The 22358-nt window shown below is 37.4% G+C and overlaps 2 protein-coding genes across 3 annotated transcripts; both read left to right on the top strand.

Annotated features, from left to right (window-relative positions):
- Positions 1-30: 30 nt before the first annotated feature.
- On the top strand, positions 31-6182 carry LOC145495005 (mitochondrial glycine transporter-like). The gene is made up of 10 exons (XM_081474583.1): positions 31-870; positions 1018-1142; positions 1269-1350; positions 2266-2336; positions 3167-3269; positions 3418-3487; positions 3613-3711; positions 4294-4460; positions 5021-5113; positions 5539-6182. The coding sequence occupies exons 1-10, from the start codon at positions 844-846 to the stop codon at positions 5566-5568; spliced, it is 867 nt and encodes a 288-aa protein (XP_081330709.1). The 5' UTR covers positions 31-843; the 3' UTR covers positions 5569-6182.
- A 2021-nt stretch (positions 6183-8203) lies between these two features.
- On the top strand, positions 8204-21637 carry LOC145494961 (E3 SUMO-protein ligase PIAS3-like). 2 transcript variants are annotated; one of them, XM_081474547.1, is made up of 17 exons: positions 8204-8272; positions 8366-8711; positions 10729-10813; positions 11392-11442; positions 12285-12375; positions 12985-13122; positions 13297-13402; positions 14089-14162; positions 14709-14740; positions 15199-15261; positions 15929-15994; positions 16591-16682; positions 17199-17294; positions 17641-17788; positions 18306-18460; positions 19574-19626; positions 20461-21637. In XM_081474547.1, exons 1-17 carry the CDS (start codon positions 8249-8251, stop codon positions 20521-20523), a joined length of 1683 nt encoding a protein of 560 aa, XP_081330673.1. In that variant the 5' UTR covers positions 8204-8248; the 3' UTR covers positions 20524-21637. The 2 variants fall into 2 exon arrangements, with proteins under 2 accessions (XP_081330673.1, XP_081330666.1); XM_081474540.1 differs by having other exon boundaries at positions 17638-17788.
- Positions 21638-22358: the final 721 nt, after the last annotated feature.

The following is a 22358-nucleotide window of genomic DNA, read 5'->3' as shown; positions in this document are numbered from 1 at the left end:
TGTTCATTAGCTACACAGGTCCGGTATGCTGGGCATCGCGGTTTGTCAGTGTCTGCCATGAACGGAGAGTTCTCCTTATTTTTGAAACAGAGGAGTTTCTGGGCTGCTTATATTATGGTCTTTATGACCCTTATCAAAAAGAACCAAAGAGACCGATTCGATGACAGATCGAAAACAGACTACTTACGGTAATCTATACCTATTTTACACGGAATTTTTGAATGCAAAGTTAATGAACCCCTCACTCCGATCCGCCCTCAGTTAGCCCCCTCAGTTATTTTCCGAATAATTGTTGACACAATTTCCTCCGTATTTGGGAAAGCGTGACCCTTATTTGGCACAACTCTCCCGTATTTGGGAAAGCGTGACCCATATTTGGAACGTGTGCGTTCCATATTAGGCAAAATCAAATTCCGCGCCAATCCACACGTTTTGCATCGACCAATGAGATCTCGAATTTTCCATCGCGTCATGGAAGTCTCGTGACAAAAACAGGATTTTGGACTCGTTTGACTGGAGAATAGAAAGGAAGAAGTGTACATTTCGTGGGAAATTTCGCGTTAAAAATTTGTCTCTTTTACAGACAGGGAGCTATTCCCATTGTGTTTGATCGTTTGAACGTTTTCCTCCTTAATTTTTGGTTTCAAATGGTGTTGGAGAAAAGCACGTGAATCGAACATCTATACGGCATGTACAGTCCGCCGGTACGGCAACTTTCACGCAACGATCGTTCGCGCCAAGCCAATTTCCTCTTGGTGTAAACAAAGAGTCGACTTATTCTCAAAGAGATCAATCAAGGACAAGAACCAAGAAGACTTGATAAACATTTTGATCTTCGATTGAATGGGTCGAAACAGTCGTAAACATGATGTAAGTCAACTATCAGCCTCATTTGGTTAGGAAATGTTACTTTTCGATAAAAGATGTGCCGTCGCAATCGACTTATTTGTGGCGAACTTGTGTTAAAGCAGGTTGATTTGACCATCTAATTGTTTCGTCTTGTCTTTCCTCTTGCAGACATCCCTGGTTAAGGCTTTCATTGCCGGTTCTTTGAGCGGCACTTGCTCTACGTTGTTATTTCAACCGTTCGATCTGGTGAAAACGCGCTTGCAAGTTTCATCCGCAGGGAGGTTCAAGTTAGGGTGAGCATTTGTCTATGTGATGTAAGCTTGCTTGAAGTACTGGTAACTGCAGTGTTTGATGTTGTTGAATTTACAAGTAGATGAAGTCTTCAGTTACTTATCTCGTAATATATATTTATTCGACAGAGGTAGCAATGGTATGCTTTACACATTTTACTCTGTGGCCCGAAGAGAGCACATTGTAGGGCTTTGGAGAGGCCTTGTTCCTGTGAGTTATTATTTTTTTTATCAATTTTTTTTTATTTCACTGGAACCTTATGGGGGTTCAGATAATAAGAAACAAGATACTGAAGCAGAATCAATGTTTTAGCGATCACAAGCTTTTGACGCTGTCAAATTCATATTCTCAAGTGAATGTGACAGGAATCTATTTGTCACCTGAGCAAAACGTCCCTGTATAGGGCTGGAACTTCAAATCCATGGTCTCTATTGAGCATCATAGACTGGCAGAGAATTTCTAAGGTCTTGCAAATTCTGGGAGTACCGAGCACAGGTCAACAGTAATGCACTCCTAGTGTCCATCTCCCCTATGTACAAGGAGTAGTGGAGAAAATCTCTTGCGCCTCCCGCAAGTAGGGAATAAACACCTACCATGTACCTTTCAACACCGTCAGATCACAGCGTGTACATCCTAAATATCCCACAACCGATGGAAAGAAGTGTGGCATCATCTACAAATGAGAGTGTGTCGATTGTAAAAAGATCTATATCGGGGAAACTGCCGGACCCTTTAACGTCTGTTTAAAGGAACATTCTAACACTAATAGATTGACACTTTCTGCTGTTAGAAAACACCTTAGGGACACAGGCCACAGGTTGGAAGAGAGTAAGGTGGCTGTGCCAGTCCCTGATGCTCAATCGAGACCATGGATTTGAACTTCTGGCCCTATACGAGGATGTTTTGATACGTAACTACATTCACCCAAGCCCACATGATCAGTAGATTCTGCACATTTACTTGAGAAAGATGCTGCGACAGCGTCAAAAGTTTGTGGTCGCTAAAACATTGACTCCGCTTCAGTATATTGTTTCTTATGTCTACTACAGAGAGGGGAAACAATATAATTTCCCTGGTTTTCAGATCTTTATACTTAGGTATGTATTTTCTATTTCTTTTTTGTAGTCCTTGTCAAGATGTGTTCCTGGTATAGGAATGTATTTCTGTACTCTCCATGGTCTGACTCAATTTACCAGGTTTGTATTTAAGACATAAGCCATATTAATTTTCCTAGACATTTAAATGGGCCATTACTTCTCGACTAATCAAGGTCTAGGTCAACCACTTTTATGGGGAGGGAGAGGGTGTAATCTGTTCTGCAGGTCTACCTCTCTACACCACTTTACTGTATCAATACTTATGGCAATGCTTGTACTGGTGTAAGGGTCTAGGTTATAAGTAAGAAAGGCTTGAAGAGAGTACAACAAAAAGTATAAGGAAAAACACTAGCAGTAGGTGACTGTTTCTCCCTGCTTTCTTGAGCACTCCTGTAAGTTTCTAGCGGGGGGGGGGGGGGGAGGGTTGACAATGCATGGTCAAACCTTTTTTATTTGTCTTGTACTAAAGCTTTACTTTTTTTCAGAGAAGTTAAGTTGTGTACTGAGTGTCACATTAAGGATCAATTTTTTCTTTCAATTTCCTTTGAAAGACCATCTGAATTCTTGTTAATATTTTCTTGTGAACTTTGTGGTAGAGCTGTAGGGCTCTCATTAAGGCCTGTAACCCATAATACCTGTAGTGGTTGGGTATGTGTGGTAGTTCCTTGATGTTGCAGGTGAACCTGCTTGTTGTTGATATAACTCACCCATAAAGCCACAATTTTGTTACAGTTTTGAAGATCAAAAACAATAGGTGACTCAAGACTTAATGACAGCGCAACAGCTGTGCTGTTTTAGTCATGCACTAATTTTTTGTCTGCATGTGCTTTGCACTGTAATAAAGTATGAGAACGTGCTTGTTAAATGAAAAATTTAGTTTTTAGTTCTCCTGTTCTCAAAGCCACTATTTGTTTCCTTCTTTGCTACAGTGGTGAAAGAACAATGGGAGAATCAGTTGTATTAGGAGCATGTGCAAGAACTGTAGCAGGAATCACTCTGCTGCCAGTCACAGTAGTTAAAACAAGATTTGAGGTATGCTTCAGTAAAGTTTGGGTGGTAAAATGTATTGCTGAAGAAGTTCACAAAGGTTGTCAGTGATGTAGCTCTCATCAGAAGATAATAAATAAATAGATAAATAAATATCTAACTAACAATTTGGTGTTAATTTCCTTGATTGCAGAGTGGATTTTATGGATATAACAGTATGCGACATGCATTGATGTCAATTTGGAAAAGTGAAGGAGGCAAAGGTAAGGCGGTATTTTTAAGGTTTTTTTGTATTGCTTATTGTTTTTAACGTGCTGTGAGATATCATCTGGTTACAAAAATCTGTTGAGAAAAATGTTATATGTTGACAGTGTACTTTTTGTTGTAGGCCTGTATAGTGGGTTGCTGGCAACAGTTGCACGGGATGCTCCATTTTCAGGGATTTACTTGATGTTCTACACTGAGATAAAGAGACAGGCCAAGAATGGTAAGAAGATATTTTCTGTAGACAATAACAAATAACAATAATAAATTATGCCAACATCAAGAGAGAAGTCATTTAACTGTGTTAACTACATTGCATTCAAGCTTCCAGCAGTAGTAGAAGATCATGTCTTCATTCCGAGCTGAAGTGCTTGAGCCATTTACAACCTTAACTAACACACTTTCAGAGATATGTTAACTGCAACCTATGCAAGGAAAGAAAAGTCCATGTGTGATGTGCATGACCATAGAGTTCCCCCAATTCTCCCATTTTCAAGGAAAAACGTTTTCCTGAAACAGGAGCTAGTGAATGTTTGAAATGTCCTTGGAGATCCTCAGAATGTCCTAGTTGTTAATAATTGGATGTAGTTGGGTCTCTCACCTGGGACTCTGAAAAAGTTGGCAGGAATAATACAGTGTATTAAACAGTGGCTGATCGCTGTCGCTGATTAAGCTTGTGACAGCTAAAACATTGACTCTGCTTCAGTATCTTGTTTCTTATTTTGGCTGATGTGTTCCCGATGGGCACTCTTTGCTTTGTGTCTTACTTTGAACAGATGTTTAATGATTGTGTCTCGTCTATCAGAACTTGGCACACCTGAACTGAGCTCATTTGAGACATTTACCTGTGGTGCTTTTGCTGGCATCATGGCATCAGTTGTAACTCAGCCAGCAGATGTGGTGAAGACAAGACTTCAGTTATTTCCACACAAGTATAATAGTACTGGCAGTGCTGTCTTTTCTGTTTTCAAGGTAATTAAGTACTTGTCTCAAGTATTAAGCCGTTTGTAACCTCCAACATAAGTTATTTTTTCAATCAAACCACTCAAGAAAGCATTGCACCTTTCATTAACAATAAATGGGCAATCCAGAAAAAAATTATGCTGATTCAAACAATGAAGGAAAAAATCAAAACCTCATAGCATGCTAACATTTTGAATAGGGTTAAGAAGAACCTCTCCAGACTTCAGCTCTAAAGCTGACACTGCAAGAGAAAATTGAATTTGAAGTCATCCATATTTTTAAAATTAAAAATTGACGTTCACATTAGTTCAAAACAAAACAGCACAAGCTTTAAACCTTTTTAAGAGATTTCACCTTAACTTTCTGGAGAGCACTTGAGACTTTAATGGCGGGATTGCATAGAGAAATGGATTAGAGTGGGACGTTTCAAATTGTTTTCAAAATGTGACCCCACTATGAGTAAATTAATAAATAATTGCACTTATTGCTTGAACTTTGAGCAGAATTTTAAGTGACGCTTTTATTACAACTATTTAATCTGAAAATAAAACAAAATATGTTCTCCTTAGACAAATGGAGTACAAGGACTCTTCAAGGGTTTAGTTCCCCGCACTCTGAGAAGAACTCTTATGGCAGCTTTATCCTGGACTGTTTATGAGGAGGTATGTTCATCTAATAGTCTTTTACGGTAATTGCTGTGAAGTTTTAGAACTTGAGTAACACACTAAATCTTTTTGTTGGCCACACTATCAAGTTTGATAGTTGTATCATGTTTGTGGCTTGCTTTTAGAAATGAGAATTGAAAGGAACAACAAAGTATTTTCTCTTGGACTCAGCCCAAGAGGATTCATTTGACTGAGTGGATAAAAATGTGTTCACAAACAATGAAAAGTGTTTAGTGGGTCTTTGCCTCGTTTTCATCAGTGGCACTTTCAAAAGTGTTTGCTATGACCAAAAATTTATTTCTTTTGTATCATATGTAGTGATGCTTTTGGATGGTGTATGTCATGTTTAAGTGCCATTATTTGATGTTGTTCTTGAAAAAATGAAAAAAAAAACGTGATTGATTGCTTCATTTTCTTTGCAGCTTTCAAGAAAACTTGGGTTAACAACATGACATGCAGGAAAAGAAAGTACTTTCTCAAGATTATGTTCTTCCACTCAGCATCTGGAAAAGCAGAAAATCTAAAAGAAAGATGCTGGTCACAGAAGTAGTAGGTCAAGAAGTAAAACAGGCACTTGTGAAACATGCCTCTGCACACCAAATGATGAGGAGGCAATAGACCAGTCTTTTGTGCAGCAATAAAAATATGACATTTTGCCCTTGGCAAAATATTAATTTTACCACACTTTAAGGATATGAAAAGTATTTATATACTTTCAGAGGAAGAGGTAGTAGCCACCATTTTAAATGGTATTTTTAATAAATATTGATTTTATTATGCACAATCTGCTGAAGTTAAGTAACTTGTTTTTAAGTTATTAGGACTCATCTGTCAAAGCTCAAAGAATAAATTAATGGTTAGTAAGCTTTGTTTCTTTCACATCAGTATTTCAAATCTCCGCATGATTTACGAAACAAAAGAGAATTACAGTGGAGTCCAGATTTTTCGAACCTCCAAGGGAAACAAGAATTGGTTTGAAAAATCAGATAGTTTGAGTAATCAGGGGTTAAAATTACAGTGTTTGGCTGAGCAGAGGGAAACGACTTTTGGTTTTGAGTTATCGGGAGGTTAAAAAAATAGGGTTTGAGAAATCAGATTTCCACTTTATTGAGTGTGACAGGTTTTAAATAACTACCATTGTGAAACGGTCATTGTTTATGGTATGTGAGTGACAAAGTGCTATTATAATAAACTTAGTCGAACCTCTTGTAAGACCAGGAAAAGTGTCTGCACATCCATGGAAAGAGTTTGTATGGAAGAAGTCAGACCTAAGTGTCTGGTTACAGAAGGTGTCCAACTAAGGGCAGTGGTGGAGAACTAAGTTTAAAATTCTGCGCAGTTTATCGTTTCCTTTGTGAATCATGAAATAAGAAATGGAAAATTTGAAAGGATGCGCCAGGGGTTTCATTAACATTGTCAGTAGGAGGGCAACTGGTTTTCACAGGCAGGCAAAACTATTTGAACCGAATTTCTTTATAACAAAAACTATCTGCCAGATGGCCAAAGAGGCAGGCGAAAAGGTTCTCACAGCCGGTCAATTTGCCCAGTGCTCAGCCCTTAGTGAAAGCCTTGAATGTCCTTGCAGCTGTTTGTGCACTGTGGCATTTTCTGCACCATGTTGCATTTTTCTTATATTATGTTGCTCTACATTTTATAAAGTGGAAAAGAGAACTGCTTACATGTGAGTGTTTACTAGCATTTAGTTTGTTTGGAGCATAGTTAATAGAGGGCAATGGTTATGAAGGCTGGCAAACTTCAAAGGAGCAAACAAAGACTTAAAGATTTATGTTGGATGGTCCGTGACCATGCACAATCTTTTGTTTTTAGCTTGCACAGTGTGCATTAATTACATAACCGAAACATTTCTATTAGTTAGTCCCTTGGTCAGTGGTAAACAACAGTTTATTGTGTTTTTTGCACAGTCAAAACCGAACAAAAACATACAACAAAGAACTTTGTCGGGTTTCATAACCATTCCCCTCTATCAGCTATGTTTGGAGTAACTACCTCTTCCTGTTAAGCTCAAATGCATGTCAATATTTGCCGTGCAATCTATTTTGGTACTAATATTGTATATACTGTACAGAGAAAATGATATGAATTGTGGATATATTTATACATATATTGATATGGACAAGGTTAATATGATGATGAATTATCTGACATTTTAAATTTTGAAAATTTTTTATTTCTTAAATTGGTTAAATACAATTTAATGCAACAAAAAACAAAAATAAATAAATAACATTACTACGAGGGAGGTTTGGTTGAATTCTTTCCCTTTACAGTTATTGCACCTTTCAATTGGACAAAACCTCTGAAGCTCTTGTCCTGGCAAAGCATTGTGATTTTGACTGCTGCCAGTCCTACCTTTTATTACAGTAACAATCGAACTATGAAAGAAAGGCATTTTCCTGAACTTTCAGTCTTTCCTACTTCCTAAAAGCTGAAACTCCAGCAGGCACTAGCAGTGCAGACACGACAACATTTTGCTTAATATTGACAGATTGCAGAAGGAGGACTTTGTCGTGAAGTTTACAAATTGCCTTTGTTAATAAGCATTCTGCTCTGTAAGGCAGAGAATTTCATTTGCCAAGTTGAGTTTGAAGATTTTCCTCTTTCTTTTCCTTGTTGCTGTAAAATCATAAATATGGATGTGCAGCCTAACAATACATGATTAATTTTGTGATGTCTAATTGATGGGTAATAAAAAGATAATCTCTGAATTTAATTGATAGGCCACAGAATTTTGATTATCAATTAATCATTGATTACTCATTGACCATCGCCAAACAATGACAAAAAATGTTGATTACTCATTGATTACTCATTATTATTGTTTACGTCTTTATCATGTCCATTTGATGAGCTGGCCAAGCCCTATAATAATCTCCCAGACTTTTAGCCCTCTTCTCGATAGACATGCGTAAAGCACAGAAAATCTTGCCGTAAAACGGAAGAGTTTCGAAGAATCTCTCACTACGTGATTAGCATAATTAGCGGAAATTGAAATGTAACGGCAAATAAAATTATTTTTTGTGACGTCATTTAACTAATTGTTCTACCCTGTAATTACCGAGGACAGCTCGAGGAACTGGGTCGAGCCGCCGAGTAAATTTCACAAAAAGCAACATGGACGAATTGGCGGATCTTCGGGTAAGAAAAAGCCGTCGGAATTTGCTTCTTTGACGTGTGTTCATGGAATGATAGTATTAATTTTGAATATCAAATCCATTTCTTTCTACACAGCACATGTTATTGAGTTTTCGCGTATCGGAACTTCAATCATTACTCGGTTTTGCGGGACGGTCAAAGTCGGGAAGAAAGCACGAACTTATGGGTCGGGCCCTTCAAATGTTGAAAAGCGACGGAAACAACCCTGTAAGAAAGAAATTACGGGAGTTATACGAGAGACGATGTCCTCGGAAAGTTGTTGTGCCTCAACCTCAACCTCGAGCTGTCATACCTCAACCAGTTCAACGTCCTTCGGCAATCAATTCAGACACAACCGGCGTTCCTGTTCATCCGGATGTTCGACTTTCTCATTTGCCTTTCTTTGAACACATTGACGATTTAGTGAGACCAACAAGCTTAGGTAAGTCTTGTTTTTATCCATGAGGTGTATTCTAATTAGAAAATAAGCTGTCTTTGTGGTTTTCTGGGTTTTTACCGTTGTTATTTGCCTGAGTCTATTAACGTGTTGTGTATTTTCTGGAGATTTCTTTGATGCGTCATAGTTTGTCACCTCGTTCTGAAAGCGGTAGTTAAGAAACGTAGAGGATTTCGGCCAGTGTCTTTGGAAACAATGCCAACCTCGAGTTTTAGGACTGAACGTACATGTCCAGGCTTGGTTTAATGACCTAGAGCGTACATTCAAAATCACGCAGTTTTTATTCGTTCCAGAAGAAATCACATAACGAAAACATGACCGCACACTTCAATATAAGTTACGCTTACTTGCAACGCGAAATTTTTTATATCATTTGATACAACCTTGGGTTGAAGGTAAAGAAATAAATATCTTTACTTGAATTGACTTGCTGAGTAATCGATGTTATTTATTTGATCACTTTTTTTATAACGTAATCCAAACGAGTTCTATTACGTTACTGTTCTCTTTACGTGTTTTGTTTTGTTTTGTTCTGTTCTGTGTACTTTGCTCTTCGTGCTGATGCATACTGTGTTAAGTTTGTGAAGGGACATCAAAAAAGAAAAAGAAATAGTCTTTAGGATCCTATCTATTTAGATTGAAGTTAACTCAAAATAATTTCGCGGGAAAAAACAGTGTTAAAGTTGGTAATTACTGTTAGTAACATTGTGTTGCAGGTACCACTTTTTATTGTAAGCTAAAAAATTTTACAACTGGAAAATCAACACCAACTAAACCTCAAGCAGTCTAATACTTTTGTACACTTCACAGTACCTGCGTCAATGCCTATGTCACCATAAGTGATCAAAATTTTTAAAGGATCTTCAAGTAATAAATATGCACCTACAGATCAATATTATATAACATTAAGATAGCAACCCTTCTTCCTTTCATGTTCCACTACATTTCTATAGAGCAATATTTACATGCTTGGAAATATTACTTTAAACCATGTGTGAGGTTATAGATGAATTTTGCATGCAGTATCCCCCTAGGACATTTTTCCACTGACCAAATATATTTAAAGTGTGATGCGATTGGTTGTCATGTGAGAAAATATTGTAAAGAAAAACAGCCAGTGGGCACTAATTTTTGGAAGCCCACATATGAGTGGCCTGTGAGAGTTTCTTCACATTTTTTCAGCTGGTGTAACAGTCCGGTAATAAGTGAAATCTGGATCCAACTAAAAATGGCAAAAAAAAAAAAGGCAAGGCCATGAAAATTGCAAGTTATAGGCTAGTCACAAATTTGCAGTGATTGCGAGACTTGCTTACATCTTAAAAAGGCAAGTGATTAATCTTTAACTTTTGAAGAAAATACAAGATGAAATCTCCAGAAATCATGGGATCATCTTCACAAAATGTTCAGAATCATAGGGTCATTTTTTAATGTCTTTTTGTCTTAATAACCTTTGAAAGTCTTATGTAATCTCTGGGAAACTTTGGAATATTTGTTTCCCTTTATGGATAAAATCACTTTCTTTTTTTAAACCAAGAATTGAGTATTTTTTTTCCTATATACTGGTATGTAAAATGAAATTGATCAGAGTGGAGTACTACTCACAGAGTAATTTGCAGTGGTTAGTAATTTCAAAGTTGGCTGAGGGTGGAGAGCAAGGCTGATTACTCTAAGGTCCATTTACTAATAAATCATGTCAATAACAAAATTCAAAGTTAGGAAGTCTTTGAGGACCTTGGAAGTAAAAACTTTGGAAGTAGATTCCAGCCTGGTTAAATTGTATGTAAGTAAAGTTAACCTGGCGTCAGTGCAGTTTCTCCATTTTATGGAATACATGGCCTGTGGGGTGGCCCATTGGGGTTTTGGAGGGTCATTGTGACTTATCATGTCTATGGGTGCACAATAAATACATAGATGACATTTTGAAGATGTAAAATATTTTTCAGTTTTAAATCTAGTGCAGTCTCTTTGCACTGGTAGTAGTGATGTTTATTATTGCTTTTAGTTCCTCGCGGAATGTCACAGTTTCAAGAAGCTTATGTCATGTTCCATTTTACTCCAAGCCAAGTTCAACTTATAAGTAATTCAGGGTAAGTCTGCCATTGTATAAACTATTTACATTGCCACTGTTTTCTTTATCTCAATACTAAATGCAATTTTATTTATATGTAATTGCATCTTTTTGATATGCTTTGGCAGCATATCAGGTGTGTTTGGCAAAGCCTGTGTTTTTATTTTGGTGAGATATCCATGGCCTATATCAAACAAACCTGATGCCGTGTGCTTCTGAAAAATACCATTAAAAGTGTGATTAGTTATGTATTGTACCCATATCTGCCCACAGTATCAGAGGTATCAGGTCAGTGACTTGATATCATAAGACAGCAGTAAGACAGTAGACAAGGATTGGGAATTTGGGTACGGTAAGCATGAAAGTATAGGTTACAATCATGTGAATGCGATTGCAACTTAAACTAAAAAGTGATAGAAATATGAAAAATATCTTGGGTAATGTTAATTTGTGTTATTTTGTACTGCAGTGCAAATTTAAAATTAACTATAAATTGGTCAGCTCTAAGCTAATCACAATGAAGTAATTTTCTCAGTCATATAATGATGCAAGTAATCATCTTCAAAGACTAACTTTATGAATCACTGTTTCTTGAAGGGATACACGGCCAAATTATAGAAATGAATTTACAGTACAAGTCCAATTAAGGTATGGTTATCAATGAGTTATTCACAAACAGTTAGAGGTTTCCTTATTGTTTTCAGCGGGAAGGCAATTAGATTTCACAGGAAGGAAAAAGTTTTTGAACTGAAATTTTTATAAAAAAAAAAAAAAGACTTTCCTCCAGATGGTCTAACCAGACAGCCCAAAGTGGCCTCACAGTTGGTGAATTTTCCCAGTACCCAGTCTCTAATGAAACCCCTGATTACAGTTATTTCTGGTATCATTTGCCAAGTTTTACAGTCTTTAAATTTAATCAGTGCTAACCACTATTCCTTTTGTGTCATTCTATTGTTTCAGTTAACCATTAGTTTAGATCTTACTCTGATTTATACATTTGTACTTGCTTACTGATACTTAATCCTCTCCATCTTTGTCTGCACCTAAGGCCATAAAATTTTGTTTTCAATATGCCAGCGCCTGGTTGGTTTTGGCTGCCATCCATCATCATCCCCAGAGTCTGGGGTTCTTCATTCCTTGCTCTATTGACATCTTCTCTGGCTTTGGTTTCTGTAGCAAGAGTGTTTCTATTGGTTGGGGTTGCTAACCCCATGCCCAACCCTCCTCATTTCTCATCCAGGCTTTGGGGCAGCCATCACAGAGTTACCAGCTCTTTACATGATAACCTTTGTTAACCAGATTTATAACTCTGGTCATGATCAAAGCACCATGGACAACATGCACTAAAAAAGTCCATTAGAACTGCCAAAATGTAACCTGTAGTGTTTTCTTTATTTTATATGCATATTGAGGTCTTGATTAAATCACCAAGGAAATTCCTTGTATTGTAAGCATAAATAAATGAATATTAAAATTTTCTTTATTTTCAGATTTTGTTTATTTGAAACAAGTTGTGAACAAGAGGACAATTTTCCTTCTTCTCTTTGTATCAAAGTTAATGGAAAAATATGCCCTTTAACAGTATGTGTTGTTCTGGTTTGATTTGTACATTTTACAGTTGGAACATGTAGTTTTACTCTTACTATAAAATTACATCTAAATAATGGTATTGTAATACTCTCACTTCATATTTACTTCTTGAAAGTGACTCTTTCACTCTGAAATTTTGACACTGAGTCCATTAAAGTACTTGTAGACCTGTTATGAGAATACTGTGGTGCTGGTGTGTTGGGCTAGATTAACAGTATTTTTTAACAACAACAACAACATCCTCTTTATTACCCTTTTTTCATTAATTAATACAGAGATATATAAAATAATATATAAAATAATATAAAATAATTTAAAGACAAGATATCCATGACATATCTTTTAAATCCACTGTCCAGAATAACAAGGTGTCCATATCAAGGACAGTGATTACATGTAAGAGCATGATTTGACGGTGCTAGCCAAAGAAAGCAGCCTGACAAAATGATAACTGTACCAACCCATCCAGAAGGATGGAGAGCAACTTCATGGACATGTATACCCCTTTACCTAGTTACCTGTACACCTTCATGTGACAAATACAAGTCATAAGATTTGTTCTCATGTTTTACTGGAATTGATTGACACTTTTACTTCCAGGGGAACACGTCACAACACTGCAATCCTAATACTGAATCAAAAAGACCTAGTAAGCCAGTCAATATAACTCCATTGTGTAGGTTGTCACCAACTGTAGCCAATCACATTCACATTACCTGGACTCCAAAATATGGGCAGGTAAGGGTATTCAAGTTTAAAACCATAGGATTCTGAATTACTCAGTCAATAATATGTTTGTTTTATTCTTGTGTTCTGTTTTATTCTAACTGTTTTGTGTAAACTATTTCCACAAGTTATATGGTAGAAAAGTACAAACAAACTAAATGCCTCTGTAATTTTTTGTGTGGACAGAGACATGTGGTAACAGCAAAACTAGTTAGAGCTGTCACATCAAGTTGTTTAATACAGAGATTGAAGGCACATGGCTACAGAAACCCTGATCATTCAAGAGCATTGAGTAAGTTTTTCTATAGGTTATCTATGATTTCAAGTTCCAAGTAAATTCTTCAACAGTTTACAATTTTGTGTGAGTGCTGCAGTTGCATATATACTATAGTTCCGGAGAGTGATCACGGGAAATAACAATGCAATAGATGACACATGCATTTGATCATCTTTGGTGATCTTTGAAATCCTTAAGAAATGGAGAGCAGGAATGGCATAGTGGTGAGAGTGCTCTCCTTCCACCAGTGTGTCCGGGGTTCAATCATGGCGTGGTGCCATGTACATTTGTTGAGTTTTCCTCGTGTCAAGGGTTTTTCCTAGTAACTCTGATTTTGCTTCCTCCTGAAAAAGCAACATTTTCAAATTTCTTAGTCCTGGTGGCCTTTGTGAATCATTGTAAGTTGTAATTTCCAATCTATAGCTATAAGCTATTGCAACTTACCATTTCTATTACTTTTGTACACCTCTGCTGCAAGACAGTAAAGATGCACATCATTAGTTACAAGTGTCTTATGTTAGCAGTAGCCTACATCAGTAGCCACAGGGATTAATGCATGCATATGATTTTCAAAATCTACTTGCCTGCATTTGGTAAAACTTGTATATCAGTGGTGGGCATCTGTTAGCCTAAATAAAAAACAATGCTGTCAGTTTCAACTGATCAAGCTTAAAGTCTGATGTTTGGTGTTTTTATTCAAGTCAAGGAAAAGTTGGCCCATGACCCAGACAGTGAAGTAGCCACCACAAGTCTACGAGTCTCACTTCTCTGCCCAGTGAGTAAAATTTTATGTAAAAGATGTTATTTTTTTCATTTTTATCACAGCTGTTGGTTGTTGAGACTAAAAGTGTAGTACATTCTTTTTACAATAATCCTTTATTCTATGAGTTTTTCAATGCTCCAAGCTGCACTTATTTTGGTTGCCACAGTGAGCTAAAGAACATTTGGGGACTAAATTTGGCAACTAGTGTAGAACAAAAGGCCAATTGCGCATCAACAACGGAAGGTTTTTTTGTAGTATAATCACTAAACCAAACAAATTCAACCACAATTTTTGCATGTTTGTCTTCCATACCTGTTAAGGGTTTCTTTTTTCTTTTATTTACTTTCCTAAACAGTAGTTAAGGCTGTTCAACAGAAAAAAAAACAAACAATCGCAAACGAAAACTAACAGCATCAGAATAGTCTTCCAATGATTCCAATGTGGGCTTGCCATGCCATTAGATCAATGTTAAGTGACACAAAGTGTCCTTCTTTAGTCTAGTCTTCACTAGACTGTGATGTGAGACTTCGACTCATTGTGGCTTTACTGTTCTTTCAGCTTGGCAAGACACGGATGACCCTTCCCTGTAGGTTAGTAATTTCTGAAGGCGACTAGTGTTAGAGCATACATTGTTTATGTTGGCACTTGCATGTAGTCTCTAGTCTCATGTTTTTTGTAGTATATACCGGTATTTGTTATGTGTTTTCATCTCAGTCTTATGCACCTACTGGCATGCAGAGACTTGATAATGATGTGTCTTCATCATCGTCAGTCCTTTTCTTGCCATGTGATTCATATAAGGCCTATGTGCTTTAATCCCCATAAAATAAATTCAGTAAGTTCAAAGGATGATTACATATCCATCAAATGTATGCATAAATATAAAGATAGTTATTTGCAAACTATAATTGTTTAGTGTATAAAGTTAATTGGTTATGCATAAGTTGTTAATTATGCTTGTATGATTATGCTGTACACAAACTTCTATAATCTAGATGTACAACTCTTTTTTATGTTATTTCTGAGCTGCCTTGTATTCTGTTTACAGGGCCATCACTTGCAACCATTTACAGTGCTTTGATGCAGCCTTGTATTTGCAAATGAATGAAAGGTATTCAGATAATTTCCTAATTTTATCTCTTTAATTTCCAAAAAAAATCCATGTTAAGAGGTTGAGGTTTGCTTTCTAGTGCTCATTTATTTTCTCACTGATTTAGTATTTGGATTTTCTGACGTTTTTATCATGGGATAGTATTTACATTGCATGTAAATAATTATAGGGTGTGAGAAGTTCCTCTGCCTCAAACTTGAAGAAGTTCCCCTGTAGTGATACTTTGCTTCGATATGCATTTGAATCATTTTGTCGCACCATGTTGCAATTGAAATCACATGGTTAAACCATATGCAATTTGAGTACAATTTAGTCTTACTTCAGCATGATATTGCCAGAGATTTCGAAGTTAAGATCCAAACAAGAGCATCCAGGCCTGTGTGCCTGCTCTGATACAAAACTTTTGTTTATTTTATATGTCACACATTTCTTGGAAATTCTGGTAATATCTGGCTTAAATCTTGCCCAAATTGAATCTGGTCCAATGCAAACTCAACAAAATTTGTACCAGACTTTTTGATTTATCTAGTTATTCATCAGTTCTTTGGACCCTTTAGTTGTATGGTAGAAGAAAACCAGCTAGAGGTACGGTTTGTCCTACATGTAGATATTGGTAGTTTATTAACAGCAACTCCTTACACCCTATTTTTTTCTATCGTTGATATAGGAAAACAACATGGATTTGTCCAGTCTGTGATCAGAAGGCAACATTTGGAAAACTTGTATTGGACGGGTAGGAGCCTTTAGTTCTTCTTGCTCTTGTTTAGAAAACACTGACACCAGTTCTACAAAAGGTTGTTGAAAAAAAAAGTATAAACCATAAATGATTTGATCAAGTTGTTCACAATTTGACAAACAGTGTATCGGCATTTCAGGTGTTAAATGAGATCAACTCTGAGCTGTGATCATTTTAATAATACCACAAGGAAAAAGGCTTGAACTGCTCAGTCTGAATCACCAGCTATTTAGTTGCCGGGCAAATCTCGGAGATCTCATCCACCACACTGATTTTTGGGTGTAGAGTGTATTCACTCATGGGTCCAGCAGCCATGCAAATTTAGTGGAACAAAAGAAAGTGTTTTCTTAAGAAAAGGGTTGAACTCCCACAGGATTGGTTTGTTACACCAATATGGCTGCCGTTTCATTGTTTTGGAACACCAGTATGGCTGCCATGACGTCATGTGCATATGCTCCACACCAAGTTGCCTACAGTGACTATCTGGAGATTTGAATTATTATTTTGGTAATGTACTTCCTTCAATTTTATAGTTAGACATGGGGAATTTCAGACTCTTGGAGCTAATAAACAAGGCTTTTTTGTCCCTGCAGATTGTTTAAGGAGATTCTAGAAGCAGCTGCAAATTGTAATGAGATTTCATTTCACGAGGATGGTTCGTGGAGGCCAATAAATGACTTGCAAGGTATTAAGCACATTTGTCTTTGAACATTGAGTACTGGGCAGTTTGTTAAACTGCATGAGAGGAAATGAAGACTGTACAGTTGGACTCCACTAATTCAAACTCGGTTATTTCTAATTCATCATTATTTTCAACTGAAAACCATTTCCCTTGGGTTTGCCTTTCAGTCATTTGTTATGGGCTATTTCAAAATAGCAGGGTTCAACTATGGCTAGAAAGGAGCTAGAATATTGTTATTATTGCAAAGATATTTTCTTTGTGGCTTGCTGCTTTTGTAGCATTATGTAATACAGTTCAGAATCTACATGCGCTGATTGGCTAAACAAGCATGTTTTATCATGTTATGTTAATAAAAATCTGTAGCACAGAGCATATAAAGAGGTCAAAGCCATGTTGTGTACTGCCTTATTTAAACTGTGATCATTTCAGAGCACTCCATAACATTGAAAACATTCACAATTTATTAATCTCTTTTGTGTTCTCAAATGTTGATGATGTACATTTCATTATATTCTGCAGAACAAGAAAGCAAAAAAGCTCTGAGTGCTCTGGTAGCCACTACAGTTTTATCAACACCAGACAGAAGTGTAACCTCCAGCAAACAACATCTCCAAGGTGTGTTCCTATGGAGTTGATATGCTTTATTTTTAATAATATTATGTCTTTTTCTGTTGGTGTCCCTGATATACAGTGCTGTTTTCAAGCTTTGAAGAAGCTCACTGCATAGTGTGTACCTCATTTATAAAATCATAAGCCCCTTTGTCAACATGGAAATTCTTCTCTCCTTCTAATTTTGTGTTGATTTATGCAAATACTGCTTAGTGGTTTAAAAGGATTTCCAATAGTGCAAAATCACATAAAGATTGTGAAGGTTTTGTTGTTGACAAAATGAATGACTTTTCATTTGTTTACCTGTTTTTGTTGGCAATGAGTCTCTTAGTTTTGTTTCTATGTATAGCAGAGGCTCAGGATGATGAAAGGAAGAAAGAAAAAGAAGTTCAAGTTATTGACCTCACTTTAGACAGTGATTCAGAAAGTGATAGGAATGACGATGATGATAATGACAACAGTGAAGAGTATTCTGAAGAGCGGGACTTAAACACACCAAGGTAAAGGGGTAATTTATGCTCATCTCTCACAGTGACAAAAAGAAGTTGTTATCTCTAGTGTGAGATTGCATGGAACCTAGACCAGTCTATGTGTAGTCTTGTCTTGGAGAGGTTAAAATCTTACAAATGTGGTGTAAATCACAAGAATGCTTGCATTTGGTAGAAAAGAACTGTTAGTGGTGTATATTTACCTTTTATGATGATAAATATAGTTATTACGTGGCCTTATGTACAGACATACATGATGAGTATTGGTGATGGTGATGTTGTATTTTGTAAATCTGTGTGGATATTTTTATCTATTGGATGTCAAAAACGTTAGATCATTTATAATTTAACACACAACTTTCATCTGAGAATTGGTCGAGAATTCCTTGTTGTAGAGATTGATAAATCCAACATCAAGTAGCATGCAAATGCAAGTACAAAGCATAAACCATATGATCTTATTATTATGTGTATACTTACAGTAGAGATGAAGTGTAAGTGACAGTTGGTTATTGTTGTCTTCATGTAGGCCATCTTTTGGTGTTGGTGTATCAGGAATAAAGAGACCGCCCAGCCTGAACACGATGGTGTTTCCTACCAATACCAACACTATACCTGGATCATCAGCTTCATCACTTCTGAATCCAAATTTCTTTCCTACTCCGCTGGACTTTGCATGTCAAGGTACTATACATCAGTCCATATTTAGTAAAGTGTTGTTCAGTTTCTTTAAAACGTTCCTCTTCGTGTCTGGAAATGTCTTTCATGGGAATTTTATCTGCATAACATATCAAGGTACTAAAATTGGTCTTGGTGTGAGCTGGGTCCGTTGTTATTTCTTAATTATCTGATTCGGAAGTTTCAACAAATGGCTTATGGTCAAAGTGGAAATTGATCATATGATTGCCTGATAGCAATTTTTGAAAGGTAAAGGTAGGGAATCCGATCCCACCGACGCGTCGGCCAACACGTCGACCGACGCGTTGGTCGACACACCACCGACACATCAACGACACACTACCGACGCGTCGGCCGTAATATTTTCCCTTTCTCTAGTTCGATCGGGAAGTTAGGATCAAGATCAAGATCAAGATGGCGGTCAAAAGTAAATTTCTTATTTTCATATCGTAGTGAAAGTTTTCCGTCGAAGCCATTTCAGTTCAGTTTGGAAAAGGTACGTTTAGCCTTGCAATAGTTCAATAAGGCCCAAACGAGTCACCGACACGCCACCGACGCATCACCGACGCAGCTTGTACGTTATAAGGTTAAAAAGTGGCCAACGCGTCGGCCGACTGTCGACCGACACGTCGACGAACGCATCGATCGACGTATTGGCCGACGCGTCGGTAGGATCGGATTCTTTACCTTTAACCTTTGAAAGGCAAACTGAAGGAGTTAAAAGGCATGGAATAAATTGAAAGATACCAACATGCTTTATTATGACTACGACCAGAAAAAGTTTGTAAACATCTGTTTAAATGAATGGCGACAAGCACTGTATGAAACTTCAATTGGAGACTCAGATTTTTTTTTTGTCTCATGCTCGCGGCTAACTAAGTACAGACCAATTACTACCAATATGACAGAGCTTAAAATTTACCATCTTTGTATGTACCACCATACTTAACACATTTGGCATTGCTGGCTTTTGGCATTACCATGGTCAGCATTAACCTCCTTTCGAACGACCCAGCTCTGATTAGCGTGTTTAATTGCTCCGTTCTCACATATGATGCATTATATCTTGTGCCTGTCTTACCTGATTTGTCAACTGTTTTCTTGTTGCTTCCTTGTTAGGACTTGATCTCGATAGCATATATCCAGGTCCTCTTTTCCCTCCTAATGAACCTGTAAGTATTTTCATTGAGAGATTGTTCCTCTAATTTGTGTCTTTGACGTTGGTGTTGTTGTTTATGTTGTAGTTGTTGTTTTGTGTTGTTGGGAAGTGTTAATCGTGTCTTGTTTACAAAACTTATGAGACATTACAATGTTGTTTACTCAGGAAACTGGTTAATTTTGTGTGTTAGTTTGACAAGAAATAGGTAGGTAGGTAGTCTTCCAAAGTTCTAATCTTATAAAGTGAACGCTAGGGGTCAGCTTCATATCTCCAGCTTTCAAGAGGGCTCTGGCACGAGGCATTTCATCCTCTATAAGTTCTTGAGTTTTGTGTGTAACATGGCTCTGAGTCTGGATGAAAGTGACCATTCAAATGAAAGCTATCGAGCAGCAGTGGTACTATTTTATCATAGTTTTTAAAACGGCAGAAGTTTTAGAAAAATACTTAAATTCGTAAAAGGTTTTCAGAAGGTTAAAAGAATAAGCCTTTGTGACCATCTAGCAAAAGGTCGAATGAGAAAGGCTAAGGTTTAAACACAAACTTTTAAGATAGTAAAACAACTTCGTTGTGTAAAAGGTTGAGTCCTCTTCAATTTCGTTCGCCCATCAAGATCAGACTGTGAACTGTTCTTCTCAGATGGATACCGTAGCCTCGGGTAGACAGACAGACAGACAGACAGACTTGCTGGTGGGGTCTTCACTTTCGGTGTTCTTGAACATCGATGCTTCCTCGTTGATTTCCCTGTCTGAATTTTGTACAGCTATTGTAAAGCCACCAAGACATACTCCACAGAATCCCGCCTAAAACTATATGCATGTTCGTAATTGCTTTGATTTGTGTTTCGCAGTATGCTGCAATGTATGGACTTCTTGGTCCTCACGGATCATCAAATGTCATTCAGCTGGATTAAAATCGGCATACCGTAGAAGGAGTAGAAAGAAAAGAGAAAAGATCATCTTCTACAACTGTCCATTCTAGCAAGAGAGTGGAAAGAGAACCAGTTTATGTACATAGATAAACCTGGAAAGTGTTCGATAAAAAGATGAGCGGTGCCAATCTCAGAATGCCATCTATCTTCTTATCTCGGTCCTGTCATGCGTGGTCCATTGTTATCTTCTCGTGGCAATAGCACACCGTAACAAAGACGATACCGCCACCAATTCTCGCTCTATCCCCATCTCAGTGCTTCTCTGATTGTTTACCGTGTAGTCTTCAGCAGCAGGTTTTGAATTGCATTCATTGTTACTTTGGTGGCTCACTGGATATTATCGCGTAAGAACAATAGCCAAAGTTGCACCTGCCACCAAGTAACAAACGTTTTACAACACTATAAGAACTTGATGACTAAAACAGTTATCATATGGCCAGAAATGCTTTGGAGAACCATCAAAAACCTGGGCCAAAATCTGTTTAGGTTCAACCTTCCGGTAAAGTTGAAAAATTCAAATCTGATTGGTCCAAAATACATGTTCGTACCAAGTTGTCGCGAAGTTAAAGCAAGTACAGGGAGTTTTTGCTTCTTGGGGTAGGGGTGCGGCGAGGAATGGTCACCCGGCTATGTGTGCCCCATCATGAATGTGCTGCGCATGCCTATAGTTGGCCCGTAACACTTTCTCGTATTTTAGCCAGCAAATAGAACCAGACAATTTTATCTATTAATTCAGCAAAACTAACCGCTATATTTCAAAGCACCGCTTGTAAATGTGATTGTATATTGCAAGGAAGAAATCTTAAGAAAAGGAAAAGCTATTTATATTTTGTCCGAGAAATTAAAGTTTTGTGCTCCAGAGCACCCGTCAAATGTTTCTAAAAGTTATGAAAACCACCGGATTCTGCAGCTAAGACAGTACTGCGTGTATCTCGAAATATTTTTTGGTCAATGTTGCAGTGAAATGTGAAGCCTGTTGTCACGACTGTGAAAGAAAGTCTGGAAATTATCTTTTCCCGGACACGTACATTTCATCGTTAGTATCTTTAATATAATTCTTGTCTGAACATGAATAAACGTTAATGAAATTTCTGGATGATTGTTGTTTCTGTTTCCCTTGTCGTCGGGTCTCTATTCAGTTTGGTTTTTTTTGTCCCCGAGTGACCTGCAAATTCATATAACGGGTGATAATTTACAGTTGTTTGCTCAGTGACCTGGCCTTTGAATGGCAGCGAGGTTGGAGAGGACCTTGTTTTGATAGAAACCTCACTGTTTTGGTTGTGTAAATCAAGTTGTTATGATGCTAACGAGTGGCATTTAAACGAGAAAATCAGAAAGTTCTGTATCAAAGCAAGGTCGTCACCTCCAGCCTCACTTGCGTTCATAGACTAGGGGCCCGTTTCTCGAAAGCCCCGGAAACTTTTCGGACCCGTAAAGCCATTTTTAGTTCATCTGTTTCTAAAAACGGAGAAGTGTATACGCCTGAAACCCCTTGTATGAAGGGAACCTCTGTTCATATTGAGAATATGTGAGTAAAACAGCTCTGTAATCGTAAGGTTTGAGATTCTGCTACTGCGTTCTGGGTGCAAAAACTTTTCGGGAACTTCGAGAAACGGGTCCCAGGTAACTAAGCACACAACCATAAAATGGCCTCTTTCTATGGTCCTCTAAAAAGTAGACCCGCAGTATTGATGGATACATAGAGACAAACTGCACGGGTAGTGTGCCTATGCTTCTGAAGAATTTGAGCTGTGGACTAGATCATACCTTGTCACAATCATACGCTGCTTTCGTCTCTTGAAAGGTAATTGCTTGCA

Source organism: Orbicella franksi, chromosome 1 (assembly GCF_964199315.1).
Source record: "Orbicella franksi chromosome 1, jaOrbFran1.1, whole genome shotgun sequence".
NCBI classification, from domain to species: Eukaryota; Metazoa; Cnidaria; class Anthozoa; order Scleractinia; family Merulinidae; genus Orbicella; species Orbicella franksi.
The sequence above is the reverse complement of the archived record's forward strand: the minus strand, read 5'-3'. Positions and strand labels throughout refer to the sequence as shown.